Source organism: Lagenorhynchus albirostris, chromosome 12 (genome assembly GCF_949774975.1).
Source record: "Lagenorhynchus albirostris chromosome 12, mLagAlb1.1, whole genome shotgun sequence".
In the NCBI taxonomy this organism is placed as follows: domain Eukaryota; kingdom Metazoa; phylum Chordata; class Mammalia; order Artiodactyla; family Delphinidae; genus Lagenorhynchus; species Lagenorhynchus albirostris.
In genome coordinates this window covers 58183495-58199568 of record NC_083106.1, presented here as the reverse complement: position 1 = coordinate 58199568, position 16074 = coordinate 58183495, and the positions used below count along the sequence as shown (strand labels likewise).

The 16074-nt window shown below is 37.9% G+C and overlaps 1 protein-coding gene and 1 non-coding gene across 6 annotated transcripts in view; one reads left to right on the top strand and one right to left on the bottom strand.

The window, feature by feature from the left end:
- The window catches only part of FBXL4 (F-box and leucine rich repeat protein 4), a 68236-nt gene that overhangs the window by 25179 nt on the left and 26983 nt on the right, over positions 1 to 16074 (bottom strand). For all 5 annotated transcript variants that reach the window (XM_060168043.1, XM_060168045.1, XM_060168044.1 and 2 more), the window contains 3 exons: positions 14546 to 14888; positions 8890 to 9134; positions 195 to 408 (listed from right to left, as the gene is read on the bottom strand). In XM_060168043.1, the coding sequence (XP_060024026.1) occupies positions 195 to 408; positions 8890 to 9134; positions 14546 to 14888 (802 nt within the window). The remainder of the gene's footprint in view (positions 1 to 194; positions 409 to 8889; positions 9135 to 14545; positions 14889 to 16074) is intronic.
- Positions 1610 to 1739, top strand: LOC132530979 (small nucleolar RNA SNORA11). Its single transcript, XR_009543984.1, has one exon. It is a non-coding gene; the product is annotated as a small nucleolar RNA SNORA11 (small nucleolar RNA).

Below are 16074 nucleotides of genomic sequence, written 5' to 3'. Positions count from 1 at the left end.
TAAAATGAGAAAAACCCACAACACAATAGACTAATTCTGAAATGACTGAATCAGCCAGCTCTAATGATTTTAGAATAGTCAGGTTGCATCATATACTTAAACTATTTGAAAATCAGAAATCACATTATTATGAGCAATTACAGGTAACTAAATATTCGGTTGGCTATTAACACTAGCAGAGGTGTAAATCTTACCTCTACTTTTGTTCGATAGAGAACGAGTCGTTTAAGGCCACATAATTTGGCAATGTGGTTGAAAGCTTGAGGTGGTAGTTTATCACAGGATGAGAGATTTAAGTCCTGTAGATTTAGACACATCTCAGAAATAATCTCCAAGCAAGTTTCATTAAGGAAGTGGCTGCAAGATAATTCAAGACGCACTAATTCAGATCCACAGACCTTCAGAAACCTGTAAAAACAATGTTCCATGTGAATTTCATAAAACTAAAAGATATTTTTTGCAAGTACTTTGGAATTATATCAACTGTAAGCAGTCATCTTCAGAAGAATAGATTTCTATTAGGGAAAATTAAAAACTTGTTTCACTTAAATTCTGATTTACTGCATGCCAAAACAGGCACGGGTAGGCTAAAATATATCAACCTAAGAAGATAAAATGGATTCACATCACATAAAAAGTCAGCTACTGCTAAGTGGGAAATTAAGAAAGCAGAGGGTGTTTTTCGTCTACTTACCTGTAATTCACATCTGAGCTGGGAGAGCCAATAAACAAAACATAACAAAACTCTAAACTCTTGGAAGTTATTTCTCCCTAAACAGTACCCATTCAGGACTGGATAATTTATTTGGAATGTGGCACACAAAGTGTCATCTCTAAATGACCTGAAAACAAATCAGACTGGCCTCCTCTCAACTAAGAAAATTTCTGGGTTGGCTTCACTCTACTGTTGAGATATGTTCCTTGTAACTGATACTATTTAATGCCTAGACTGATGTTGAAATTATTACAAGATATTCAATTGCAGCTTCACACAAAATACACAGAAATAACTTCATGTGGAGGACACAAAACCCTTTATCAGAGTAGTAATAACAATATTTATCTTCATTACGTTACAGATGGGGGGAAAACAGGCCTTTCCATAATCATCATCTGATAATAAAAGTAAAATGTGAGCCTACAAGTATTCATATCCCTGAAACTTTATCAACAAGCGGTGCGCCTGTTTATCCCTTAAACAAGCGCACCACTCATCCCCGTCCAGGTCTCTTGACGTCTTCTTGCCCACCTCAGTGTCACATCAGTCACATCCTGTTATTTTATTTATGCTGCATCTTTTTTCTACATGATTTAATTACTAGCTTACAAATACACATGCAAAATAAAACTGACAATCAATCACTCATGAAAGTAAAGGAAGTAACACTGGACTTCTAAGTCAAAAGATGGATATTTTGCCCTGTTCCACCATTTCCTAGCATGTGACCTTGGAAAAGGCATTTACCCAAGTCTCAGCATTTCCTCAGATGTAGAAGGCAGACTAGAAATATGTTAACAGCATTCACCACACTGGTTTTGAACATCCCACAATAATGTGAAAGCAGTTTGCAAAGACCAAAGTACCCCACGAACATTAAAATAAAAGTGAGGGGTGTGCTCAGAGCAGGGAGTCTGAAGAAATGGCTCGTCTGTTTACAACACACCCGACAGGAATCAGGGTTCATTGTGACAGGGGGCACAAAACTTGTGGCCTTCCTATGAACAGATATCCCCCCTTCACCTGCACGTGGCTGCTGGGCAGGACCAGTGGGACAGGCCTCAGTACTGGAAGGAAAGCTACAGTATTCAGTGGGGGAGTTTGCCACCTGGAGCCTGTGTGGTCCGCGTGTGGCTGGGCCATGAGTGGTGTTATAGGCATAAAGACTTTGAACCCCTCTCTTCAAGGAAAAAAGAAAAATAGATTCCGTGTATATGCCATTCTGGAAAAGGCAAAACAATGGAGACAATAAAAAGATCAGCGGTTGCCAGGAGTTTGCAGGGGAGGGAAGATGAATACATAGAATACAGAAGTTTTTATGAGCGGTGAAAATACTGTGTATGACACTATAATGATTTTATGTCATCATACTATCGTCCAAACCCACCATAGAACGTGCAACACTATTCACTTCATAAAGCGAACCCTAAGATGAACTAGGGACTTTGGTGATTATGATGTCAGTGCAGTTCAGCCTTAGTTTAAAAAAAAAGTCTTAAATAGAATTAACACTCAGGGTAGACTTTTTGGCAAAACCTTTGTTTCACTTTTATATATGTATACACATTATATATGTGTCTGTTGGACTGTAATGTAAAATGTGCTTTTTAGAATAAAAAAGTTTGCAGGTTACTGTAGTTATACTGGCAAATAAAAGCACAAATTAAAAATAAAAATAAATAAATAAAAGTGAAATCTTGGCCAACACACATTCAAACAACAATTAAAAAATGTAATTGCTACAAATTTATTTTAAATGTTGCAAATAACTCAATAGCCCACACATCTTATTTACACCCAAACATCCAAGAACATCCCTTTATTCTTAATCCATTGCAGCGTATGTTCTGCTCTCCCTAAATTCATCCTTTCCTTTTAAATGCCAAATTAAACGGCCTTTCTTTCCAGTCCTTGTATTACCTGATTTATTGTGGCATTTCACACAACCGCCCTCACCTTCCTTCAAATTCTCAGACAGTCCTCTCGCTATTCCCTCCTTAAATTCCTCCGACCTGTCTCACTGCTGTGTCCTTTGTATTATAGTAGCTAAACTGCCAGTTTGCATCAAGCACCTTAATTCATTCACTCAACAAATGTTTATTGAGCTCCAACTATGACCCAGGCATTACTCTAGGCACTTGGAAGTTCGCAGTGGGCAAAGCAAAGTTCCTGCTCTCATGGGGCTTACTTACATTTTGGTAGGAGAGGTAGATCATAAATCAATTACATGAGTAAAATTAATAGTATATTAGAGAGTGAAAAGTGCCAACGAGAAAATAAAAGCAGAGAAGGACAACAGGAAGTGTCAAAGGCAGACAGGGTGGTAAGGGAAGCCCCATTGAGAAGGTGAATCAAGACCCAAAGGAAGTGAGGGGGTGAGCAAAGCAGTTCCCTGGAGAAGCAGCACTCCAGGCGAAGGGGGGGGCAAGCGCAACAGCTCTGAGGCAGGACAGCTCAGACAATGCCTAGAGTACGGAACTGTCAGGAGGCTCGAAGTGAGAGGGACATGGGGAGCAGATCAGAGAGGTAAGGGGCAGTTCAGAGTGTGTGTCCTATAGAGACTCTGGCTTTTATTCTGAGGGAGATGGGATCCTCAGTCATCAGAGGGTGCTGAGCAGAGGTGTGGCACGACCTGCTTGTCTTTTAACAGAGTCACTCCAGTTTCTGTGCGGAGAACAGACTGAAAGAGAACAGGGGTAAAAACAGGGGGACCCTCAGGACACCACGACCATATTCAGGGAAGAGAGGATGGTGCACTGGATCCGGTGGTGGCACTGAATGCTGTGCTCAATATTCAGACTCAGGATCTATTTCAAAGGGAGGCAGCGTGTACCACATTATGACACACCTTCTTCATACTGAACTGAACTCAGTTTTCTGTTAACCAGTTTCCTTACATACTGATTCGTTTACATTGAGTTTTATAAGGTGCCTCAAATCCTTCGGCAATTGAAACAGATTCTTGGTGTACCCAGTACTTAGCATGATGTCAGGCATGTAAAAAACACTGGATGACTTTGTTGAATAAATCTTCCAATGGTGAAAATTCATCTGAAGAATTTCAATTTCCTCTACTCTGGAACAAACTAAGTTTTATGGACTCAGAGAATTTTTCCCTTAAGAGGGTCCAACTCCTAAGAAATATGACAAAATTAACATTTTTACCTTACTCTGAGTATACATCATAGTTATGACTAGTTCTTCACTATTTATAAGCTAGCAATCTAGAAATGAATGTAGGGTGGCAGAGATCTGGAGTATCCTATTTTGATTTGATACTTCTAAAATTATTTGCAGATTACAAAAGTTAAATGAGTACATTAACTCTTAAACTTAAAATCTTGAGGCATCTTATCTCCTGAAGGTCTTCATTATTTGGCAAAGCACTTTGTTCTACAATTCTTTTTGGTATTGGACTTGGAATACTTTGACATTTCTTTTCTCTTTGCTCTCACTAATGAACTTTTCCCTTCTAAAGATAGAAAGTAAATCACCAGAAAGCCAACTGTTAATAGATTAGAAAACATCCCAAACTGATTGAATGAATGAAAAAATTTGGAAGCACAATAAAGATAATGATCATGCTTATCTACCTTTATGACTCTCTCTCTTCTTTTTTATATATTGCATATTTTTACTGAGATTATTTGGTCAATATCCCCATAGTCTCTCCTCCTAAACTTACAAGATCTACACTACCTACTTTTTCATATTTCCATTCCAAGAAGGCAGAATTAGCAGCAGAATCAATTAATTAGCTGAACACAACTCTTGTTTCTTTCCTTAATGCTCCTCATAAAGTTTTATTTTAACGCATAATTACATACATGTTTTTGTCTTGGTCATCTATTTATTCATTTCAATTGTGATACTGGTCACTGAAAGGAGAATTATAGCTTGTATACTTCCTGCAGCCTGTTCATACCATGTTATGAATTCTCATCAAGTATTTCTTGATATTGAGGGTATTAAGAGAAGACCTAAGTTCAGATAAACAATCCCAAACAAGGTCTCTTGCTATGAGAAATGGAGTCTCCGGAGAGAGAAATAAATTGCTTATCTTTATGAGGTGAATTCATTTGTCCAGATTAATATAAGTACATAAAAAGTAATTTACTAAATGGTAACTTGCACCCTAAAATAATTAACATCACATGAATGAATGATTTAAGTTTATTCATCACAAAATAAAAGGCACTAATCCTTACAAGCTGCCTGAAGTATCAAGGTAAAGGGGAGAATTAGGTATAAACATCCACGGCTTCTGATTGCTAATCTCATGTTTTGTTAGCTGACCCTCACTTGAGTTTTATAAGACAGTATATTTAAGATAATTTTAATCCCAAGTAGCTGGAGCATTATTTACTATAGCCGATCCAAAATAAAGTCATTAAAAACAAAACTTCTTGCTTAACTGTGTACGGTACTATCTAGCAATGGTAGAAGGAAGTGGAAAAGAAAGTCTTAAATTGTCTTTAATCTCTAGGAATTGACCATCTAAAAGAGACAACAGTGTAAAACACAGGCAGGCAACTGAATAAACACATATATGAATAAGCAAAAAGCTCTCTATTCCATAAAACTGTAGCTCTGTGTCAAAACATCAAGTTCTTAAATCTAGAAAGCATCCAGTAATGTTTTCTGAAGGGAACAAGTAGAAGGGTGAGGGATAGAAATCTCTACATAACTGAGGTGGAGCTCAAGGTGATTATTTTGAGCAACTACCTGAAGAAAAACGACAGAGGAAAAATAAATAGAACCTAAGACTTTTTGAACATCAGAATGATATAATTAAGCCTCAGAGCACCAACAGGCAGGGAGGCAAAGGCATATCCAAGACTTTAGGGAAGTGTATTATAAGAGAAAAGTGGAATTACGTAGATGTGATTTTAATGAGTAATGATATAAATGAGCAGTACTTGAAGTTACAAATCACAAATCTGTAGATAGAATAGGATTTTAATAACTGATTAAAAGTTTTAAGTTCTTATTATTCCAATTTCCCTGTTATTTTGAATAAAATAAATTCCTAAGTTCTTTAAAATCCAGTGAAACAATTCCAGCTTGTGAAGATAAGGTTTTTAGGTAACAAAAATAAACTCTATCAAACTTTTCCCAAAGACTTACTCAAAAAGTAAGCTCGGGCTTCCCTGGTGGCGCAGTGGTTGAGAATCTGCCTGCTAATGCAGGAGACATGAGCCCTGGTCTGGGAGGATCCCATATGCCACGGAACAACTAGGCCCGTGAGCCACAACTACTGAGCCTGCGCGTCTGGAGCCTGTGCTCCGCAACAAGAGAGGCCGCCATAGTGAGGGGCCTGCACACCGCGATGAAGAGTGGCCCCCGCTTGCCACAACTAGAGAAAGCCCTCGCACAGAAACGAAGACTCAACACTGCCAAAAATAAATAAATTAATTAATAAACCCCTACCCCCAACATCTTCTTTAAAAAAAAAAAAAAAGCAAGCTCATCATCATTGGTCTCTATTTTAAAAATGTACTTTTTCTTTAAAGTATTACAAGTAAGTCTTCTTCACAGTAATGAGCATAAATAGACCATACTTACTCATAGATTATTCATTAATAATCAAGCCATGAATATTTATCGTTTATTCTGGGAATGCTGCCTATAAGCCATAATGACTATCAATTCAGCAGTCGGGTCAAGGGGGCCAACGGCAATCAGTAGGCAAAACTCCAGTATCTCCCACCCAAAAAAGATTGCCTCTCCCTGTTATTTAACCTTTTTATTTTCTTAATGAGAACAATGACTATAATTAAAGGAATGCTATCAAGATTTATTTATGGTTTTACTGGCTGAAATACTCCTGTGAAATATGGAAAACTTAAATTAATGTATGTACTTTTGTGATTATTTAAACAGCCCCATGGCAACTAAATGGCTGAACTGAAAATGGAAGAGAAATTGCTGGTGAGAAAGTAGATTGGAGCTTTAACCTCATAAAAGAAGATCTTTATCCATCACGTGTCTAAAATGCTAACAATAGCATCACGAAGTTTTCTTCTCACAACTTATGTTTCTGCTCATGCACCCGAAGAAGCTACATAAAGTCTTTAAAAACTGATTTAATACTATCTCTACATTTTATTCATTATACCATGGTTATATGCAACATTTTGGCAAAGAAGCTGGACTTCAGTCATTCATTACCAATATTTTCTTTAACTCATTAGTTGCCTCCCTGTTATTTTATTTATAAAATATAGGAAGGATATGTTTAAATGTTTATTCTTATATCTTTATCTTTTCTGTAGCAGGAACTATATTATCTATCTCTTTACATGGTCCACGACACTCACCATAATGCCTTACACACCAAGAGTGAAAACAAACAGTAAGTTCCTAATGGTGGGAAACATTGAAAAAAGAGCTATGAGGGATTAAAACACCCCAAAGTCCTTATAATGTAAAATAATGCTTACTGATACCAATGGTTCTATCTGCTCTCAGAGTCAGTTAGTCTTGGTTTATGATCTATAGTGTATGCTCTCAATACCCACAGTCATCATTAGCTTCAGTTCTTCTCGGTCCCATTAATAGCGAGGAAAATTAGCCAATGAAGTGTGTCTGCAGCAAAAGGAAGTAGAAAGGACTGAGCTTGTGTTCCACTGGAGAGCTGTCAAAGAGCCAGCAACTTCCAAAATGTGGATTCTATAAAAATTTACCAAAATCACACTGCCAAAAAGAAATGCCTAATTTTTCTACTATATATATATATATATATATATATAATATATATATCCCCTTTTAAGCAAATTTACATAATAAAAAAGAATTTTGTATACATAGCCTGTTGTAAAATCTTTAGACTCTGACCCACAATCCCATCATGTTTTACCTAAGAACCCCTTCCCCTGGCTCTATTTCTGGCAGAAAAGAAACTCAGTGCATCCATGGTTTCAACATGTGCTATAAGCCATTACTGCTTGTGTTTATTTTTTACTTTGATGCATAAACTATCAATATTAGCATTTTGAACACATTGGTGCTATTTCAAACATGACTTCATCTGAATCTAATGGTATCAAATGCAGTTCTGGAACTGCATCTTTATTTTTATACTTTAAGTCAAGGGGAACAAAGCTCAAAATACAGATTTCTAATTCATAAACCACTGTTCAGGAATGTATCCACTGGGGATATGTGTAGGGAGGGCTGTAGTTCATTCTAACTTCTAAAAACAGGATAGGAGATTATTTGTTAATCAAAAATAACAGGTGGGGCTTCCCTGGTGACGCAGTGGTTGAGAGTCCACCTGCCGATGCAGGGGACATGGGTTCGTGCCCCGGTCCGGGAAGATCCCACATGCCGCAGAGCGGCTAGGCCCGTGAGCCATGGCCGCTGAGCCTGCGCGTCCGGAGCCTGTGCTCCGCAACGGGAGAGGCCACGAGAGTGAGAGGCCCGCATACCGCAAAAAACAAGCAAACAAACAAACAAACAGGTAATTTCCCCAAAGTGTCTACTTCTTCGTTAATGAAACGGATTATACTGTAACATACAATGAGAATAACCATCAAGGTTAGGAGAAAAACACTTGTTTGTTTCACAAGAAAAATGACTATGGCATTACTAAATGAATATGTACTCGTGCAAGCTTTCAAATGTTTAACAGGTGACGTTTAATAGTAAGGAAGCTAAATGCTTAAATAGAAAGGAGCAGAAACACCTAGGCAGGTCTGCAAGTGTGGTCGCCTATTTAACATGCAATTGCATTTTCAACATAATTAGTTTAAATGAGCTTCTAAATTTGGGTGATGTATTGCACATGTAATTAAGATTTAATTAAAAATGTTCTATAATAAATTGTTTTCCATTTCTGACAAATCACATTAGGGAGGTAGATTTTGATTTGGAAATAGTTTTTAGAATGTGTTAATCATCTGTGCTGAAAATATGAGAAAGAAAAAAAGGAGCTCTGTTGAAATTTCCTTGGGATTTAAAAATATGAGGTAAAGGGCATAATTTCCCTCCATCTTGTGAAGTCTAGCTGAAGAGGGTGGTGAAACTAACTCATCCACTTTTGTAAGCAGAAGCACTCTGAACATGATCTAAAGTACATGATATATAATTTCAAACTTTTATTATCGAAACTACTACATAGTAAGTATAGCCTGCTGATTTAAATAACCTCAACAAGGCTTGGCACTGACCTGCTAAATCCTGAAACAGAGATGAAGCCCCTATTGCCAGTCCAAGATAAATTAAGCCACTGGACGAGAGTACAGCGAGGCTGCAGAAATTCCAGAGAGGTGTCATTTAGTTTTGCCCAGTATGGTTGCAGATTGAGGTGGATGTACTGCAGAGGATCACAGCAATGCTGGTTCAGTAGTTTGCAAGTCTGTGCTAATCTACACAGGTCTGGTAGTGTCAGATGATTCAGAATCAGTTGAATGAGCTACATAAAACAGAGAAACCAAGATCACCCAGACTGAAAAAACAATATCACTTTTTGAAGCATATGATATGATCTAATAAAGAATAACAGTATCATACATTTTATAACAATACTTTCACATACTACATAATTCAACAGAATTATCCAAATCAGTAGTAACCATACATACATAAGGCTATATATATTACATTTCAAGAGCATTCAAAGTATATTCAATTCATGTCGACTATTTTTTTTTTTTACAGCGCAAAGGTATATTTTGGTAATCTATTGAATAATAGAATTTTTCACATACTTAACATTTACTAAACATCGACTACACGTCAAACACTGGTGAGAAGAGCTCCCACTTTCAGGGTTTCCAGAGTCCAGTGGGGACTGGTAAGTACGATGATATGTTTTAATAGCTTGGATAGACGCACAGACTGCTACTAGAGCCTGACACAAGACACAGGCCTAACCTCAGTGAAAGCGGACTTGGACCAGCAAGGCTCAGCTTTAAAGAGTGAGAGGCAAAACTGGGGAGAGGAAAGATTAGTTAGTGGTAAGGACTGGATCACAGAGAGCCTCACCGAGGAGCCTGGATTTATTCTCAAAGCAATGAGGAGTCTTGAAGGGATTTATGTAACTGCAGAGTGACAGAGTCATATTTATGGTTTAGAAAGATCATTGCAGGGGGCACTACCGGAGGCAGGAAGGGAAACCCGCCTGGCGGCTACTGTAGATTCCAAGAAAGAGGAATCAGGGGACTGCTTAAGGCAACTGGCAGTGACTAGGGAGTAGCTAACAGATACAAAAAAGTATTAAGGAGGAGGAATCAAAAAGATTTTTATCTCTAATTAAAATAGTTTCTTTGAACTAGTTCAAGATTTGTTTTTTCTTAATGGTGAACAGTCAGGGGCTCCTAAACTAATTTTCAAAGAATCACTGCTAAATAGCCTATTCTGAACCAAGAAATACTAAGAAAAAAAAATCAAATTTTTTTTTTTGCGGTACGCGGGCCTCTCACTGTTGTGGCCTCTCCCATTGCGGAGCACAGGCTCCGGACGCTCTGGCTCAGCGGCCATGGCTCACGGGCCCAGCCGCTCCACGGCATGTGGGATCCTCCCGGACCGGGGCACGAACCCGTGTCCCCTGCATCAGCAGGCGGACTCTCAACCACTGCGCCACCAGGGAAGCCCCTGTATTATATTTTTAAATAATTCTATTCACTATATTTTGTTTGCAGAAGTAAAATTGGTCTGTAATTTTATTTTTATGTGCTAGAGTATTATAACAGCTTCACTAAGAAGTTAAAAACTGTCCCTTTTCTTTATGCTATGAAAGAGTTTAAATAATACAGGATTTGATCACTTCTTAAATGTCTGAAAGAACCTATGAATCTGGGCTTGGCAACTGTAGGACCTTAAATATGTGTAGAATGAATTAAAAATTTGTTGTTTTAACTACAATATTAAAAGCTATTTCAGTAAAATTTTTAAGCAGTTAGTGCAAAGAGACATTAAAAGTTAAATATATCCATGTATCAGAGGATAAATAATTTACTTTTTTCCAGATGATTTATAATTTAAATAACTCCTAGCAATTGCTGGCATCATTCCAAAGTCACCATTATTAAAAGATGTATATTGTGTGAAAACATTTTCTGATCCTTAATATTATATTTTCAGCAAATATCCAAGTAGAAGAAGAATAATGAAGTTATTGAGACCATGACATTGGCATGTGAAAAAGCACTTTTGGATTCTGATTAAGCAAAAGATAACAGGTTTTAGGCCCACAAGATAATACCCATTAATTATTACTCATCTAGTATCTAGTGTCTGTCAGAAGATGTTTTTATATGGGGGTATCCTAGCCTAAAGTACCATTTGACACCATGTTGTATGGAGGATGTTGTATGTCTCAAAACACAGCTGATCTGCCCTCAAAACACACTCCACTCATAATACAATTATTTTCAACTAAGGAAACATTATGTCACTTGACATATTTAAATGTGGGGTTTTTTTTCCTTTAAATAACTTGGATTATATAATTTAGGCAACTTTTAAAAAAAGAGTTTCTCTTTTTACTCACTGTGAGATCATTCAGTGTTTTGCAGCATCAACTCTTTATGCATTGTACTGCTTTCATCATGACTAATTAATGTCCTTCAGGACGACTGATTCTATCTCTCGGTTTCATCTATGTGATTTTGTTGTATTGATTAAACCCCTTGCATGTACTGGAAGCCTTTACTCTTTATTGGCTCCTTCCCTACAGCATAAAAGCATAGTGAAATCTCTCCCAGCTTGCATCACAAGCAGAAACCTTCCCACCCTGCTACATCTTCTGCCACTCATCTTTTCTCCTTTTAAAAGATAAATTAGAGCAAATAGTATCTATAATAATTTCATACTCTTCCTCATTTTGATATGCCTTATTGAGTGTGACATGAAGGGGTGGAGTGTTAGGATGCCAAGTATTATTCACTATTGGTGGACAGTCTTGCCCATGATTGGTGGATATTAATAGAAATATTTTTCTGCTTATGCTCAGCAAACACTTTTTGTCTCTGCTTCTCCCCTGCTCCTTGATGCCTTAACCAGATATGGTAAGGTTTTTCTCATCTCTCACCCTATGGTCATAGTTCCATTGAACTGATACTGGCAAAGGATTATCAGAGATCTCCCGATGACCAAAACCAGCGGGCACTCGTCACTGAGCTCTCTGCAGCGGTGTGGGCGACCACACCCATTTTCTGTTCTCTATACCTCTTTAGCTTCCTATCGTTGTTTTTAAGACAATCTCATCCTTGTCCCAAGTGCCTTTTCTGACTTGTCTTCCTCTCCTGGACTCTTAGATGTTAGTAATCCCAGAATTCTATTCTTGGCCCTTTATTCACACCCTCAGTTTTCCTGGTCAGTTTCATCTACCATGGTAGCCCTCTCCTCTTCTGAGAAGACTCACACAAATGTAAACTCAGACCTTCCTCCTGCGTTTCAAACTCAAATAGCAACTGCCTACTGTCAACTTCTCAATCAGAGAAATTGGCTTTGATGAATCACAGGCACCTCCAAGTCAATGCACCCTTCCACCTTCACCCACTGGTTTACGATTAATGGCATATCCATCCACCAGGTCATTTCAACCAGAAGCCTAAAAGTCCTTGTGATGCTCTGCTTCATGTCCACATTCAATAGTTACTTTGATTTCTACCTTCTGCATCTCTAGAATACTTCTCTGGCTTACCTCCTTTCCAAACTTTCCAGTACCCAGAGCTTCATAACTTCTTGCCTACATTTCTGCAGTAGCTCCTCGACTGGTATCCCTGCTTCCCACCTTGACCTCCTTTTGGTCTATTCTTCATTTACCAACAGAATAATCTAAGAAAGAAATCTCATTTTGTTATTCTTCTTTTAAAGTAAATAAAACTTTCAATGTTTCCCTACTGACTACAGAAAAGGTTCACAATCTTCTTCATACCATGACACATACGAAAAACAGACTTTACATGAGGCCAAACACCTGGGCAATCATTCTCACTGTGGGACAAAGCATGTGCAAAAATGCCTGCATATTATGGATAATTTCTGGAATGCTATTATTCCACATCTTTTTCTCCCACTAAAAAAAGCATATGAAGAATTCAGAGAACACAAGAAAGTGAGTGTGAAATTATTATAGGTATTATCTTGGATTTGTTCTAATTTTTTACCAAAAGTAAATGATTTATAAAATCTAAGGTCTCTATGACTCCCCTCGAATGATTCTGCGGTGTACAGGAGAGACACAGCAGCCTGAGGACCACTGGCTGAAGAGAGAAAATGCAAACCTCTCGGTAAAACCCACAGAGCCCTCTACAACGTGGCAGGGTGGGCTGTGCACTGCCAGGGCTGGGATGTCCCAATCACTGTCATCTGTGTGGATGGTGGCCTATGGAGTGATGCACCGAGGCAGCCCTGAGCCTGTGTCCAAGTTCATCTCTTGCAGCTTCTGCTATCAAATCCTATTCCAGCCACAGTGAAATACTGGCGTTCCCAAACAGGTCACACAGTTTCACTTCTTCTCACCTTTGGACACTCTCTTCCCTTTGCCTGAAGTTCCCGTTATTCATTTGAATGTGACATGTTAAGCATTTCACCAGGTCTGGATAAAATTCAACAAACTCTTTAAAATACATTTGCTGCATTTAAATCTCTATACTGTAGTTTTAAGAAACGGGTAAGAATCAAGGAAGTGAGCTTCCTCCAGATGAGCTGCTGCCACTGCTGCCAGGACAGACCCTCCTTGAAGCCCCAGGGAACAACATTGTCAACATCCCACGTTCCTCTCTCCCAGCTCAGCTGCTCCTCCATCTTTCCTCCCTCCTCCCTCTAAGGGCCAGGGTGTCTTGTTCACCTATGAAGCTTCCTTCCATAACCCAAGACTTGACCTAGAAGGCCTGGGTTGGATCCTGGTTCCATGGCTTACTGACTGAATTACCTTAGATCCTTAAATTCATCTTTATGTGGCAACTTTAGCTACTTCACAGGATGTACCATAGCATTTGAATTGTGAAATGTTGAACAGGCATTATAGCTCCTGTTAGGCACTCAAGAGGCTACCTTATTGTTCCATGCAAGTTAAGCTACTTGTATTATTACAATGAAACCTGAAATACCCACCAGTGTGGAAGGGGGATAGTTGAACTGGTTAAAGTTTAAATTTATAAAATTTTTCTTTAAAAGATCTGATTATATTATTTTTAACCACACACAGCTCTTCTCAGCAGGGGAAGGAATGCCTGGCCCTACTCCCACTCCAGGGGGTGTGCTAATGGCATTCGATGCCTGGGAGCCAGGAGTGCTAAATATACCCTGGAAACACCCCTGCAGTGACACACTGAAAACAAGACTTTAGGTAAAAGGCATTCTATACCTGCCTAGACCAAAAATCATAGCTAGTTAGAATATAGAATAGAGTTAGTATGGAAGAGTATATGACACTTGGAGAAACTGCGCACTATTAAACAGAATTAGCATTTCTCTCACAGTCTTAATACTCTTATTTTTCATAGCAAATCATCTTTAATATAACCAGTATCAAGTTAAGCACATATTGCCCATATTAACACTGTGTAATTATGAATTAAAGTGGACTGTAATTTATCATTGCTTTATGTATTTTGGTTATTGTTAATCAGTGATAAAATAACCTATATTTAATAGTTTATCCAGAATCACTAAAGTCAAATCCAAAACAAAGGTGGCGAAGTTACTGAACACAATTTTGTCTAGTCTTTCCAAAATCAAAATACGCAATACATCAGATTATGTATACCTTGCTAATGCTCCGATTTCTCTGACATCTAGCAAAATAAACATTAACATCTAAACATTTTAAAATGATAGTAGGTCCAATATTGCTACTGAATATCTTTGGCTTACCTCATAAGGTAGTTTATCAAAATATCCATTACTTGTCCCTTCCCTGAGGGCAATACTGCTAAACTTTTTGTTCAGATTGTCCATTCCACATCCATTCTTTTCTTCATAGTCATCTTCTAGATCATTCATATCAATAAGTGAAGTCTTGAGAGAAAGCACTGGCTTGTCCTTTGTACCATGTAATACAACGGCATCTAATTCAGTGTAATAATCCAGAAGAGAACTATTTACTTCCAGCCGTATAAGATTTGTGGGAAAATTTATCTGCTTAATACAAGGTTTAAACTGGCGAGCCTGGGAAGCATTCACCTTCGTAGGTTTCTCTGACCAAAGAATCTCCCATCTGCCAAAGAAAGAAACTTCCCTATAATACAGTTTAGAATGAGATTTACTGTTACCTTAACGTTAGGGGCCCAGCCCAATATGTTACAGTGTGAAGCAAAAGCATTCAACAAGGTGGATAGGATCAAACCAAGAATTGTTTCCAGGATATGAAAAAAATTTTAAACCTAAATGCCATAGACCTTATTACTTAAGATATTTTTACTACTTAAATTATTTTTACAACTCCCTAGAAAGTCCTTTTTGGCAGATTTCACTTTGGTAAGTTAAAAACTGGAATAGGTAGTCAGCGGTACATGAACAACACTCAGTTTTACAGATAAAGTAAACACGAAGTATTAATGCACACAGTAGAAAGCACTCCTGTGTGCATGCCCTAAACCAACTGTGGAAACTAAACTTCTCACCTTGCCTCACGAAGGTCTCCTTCTCTGTTTCTGTTACTGGTGCCATACAAATTCAAAACTTTCCTTATATTTTTCTTTGACCACAGCACACGGCATGTGGAATCCTAGGTCCCCCCACCAGGGATCAAACCCGTGTCCCCTGCGCTGGAAGCGTGCGGAGTCTTAACCACTGGACCACCAGGGAAGTCCCAAAACTATCATTTTCTTTGATTTTCTTTTATCCAGTCATTAAATTTTATCAGAGTTTTCATGAAATTTTCTCATATATGCCCTTCTCCTAAGTTTCCATTATTGTCATCTTTTAGTCATCCTTGTATCCTCAGTACCTAGCAAGTAGCTAACACGTAACAGGTGAATAACATTTTCTCCTATTCCTTCAAAATGAACTTCTACTTTTCAGCCAGGTTAATCATTACTTTCCAGATAATAAACTTATTTCCACACGAAGGTGTTTGCTCATGCTGTCTTCCCCTCCCAATGAAATGCCTAACCTACAATTATCTGCCCATCTTTTCTTCAAGGCCTAACTCATATTCCATGTCTTTATATAGGTCTTCTTAAAAAATTAGTTTCCAAAATTATTTAAAGATTCTATGTAACACAGCATCATTAGATATATAATATTCTCCAATATATGGCATAAATAACCATTTCTCTAATATTGTTTTCTAATATAACAGAGAAACTTAAAAACACAGACAAAAATACTTCAATAAATACTTCTATTTCTATTTACTTTAGCTAGCAGAACTTTTACATAAAGATTTTATGTCGGAGATT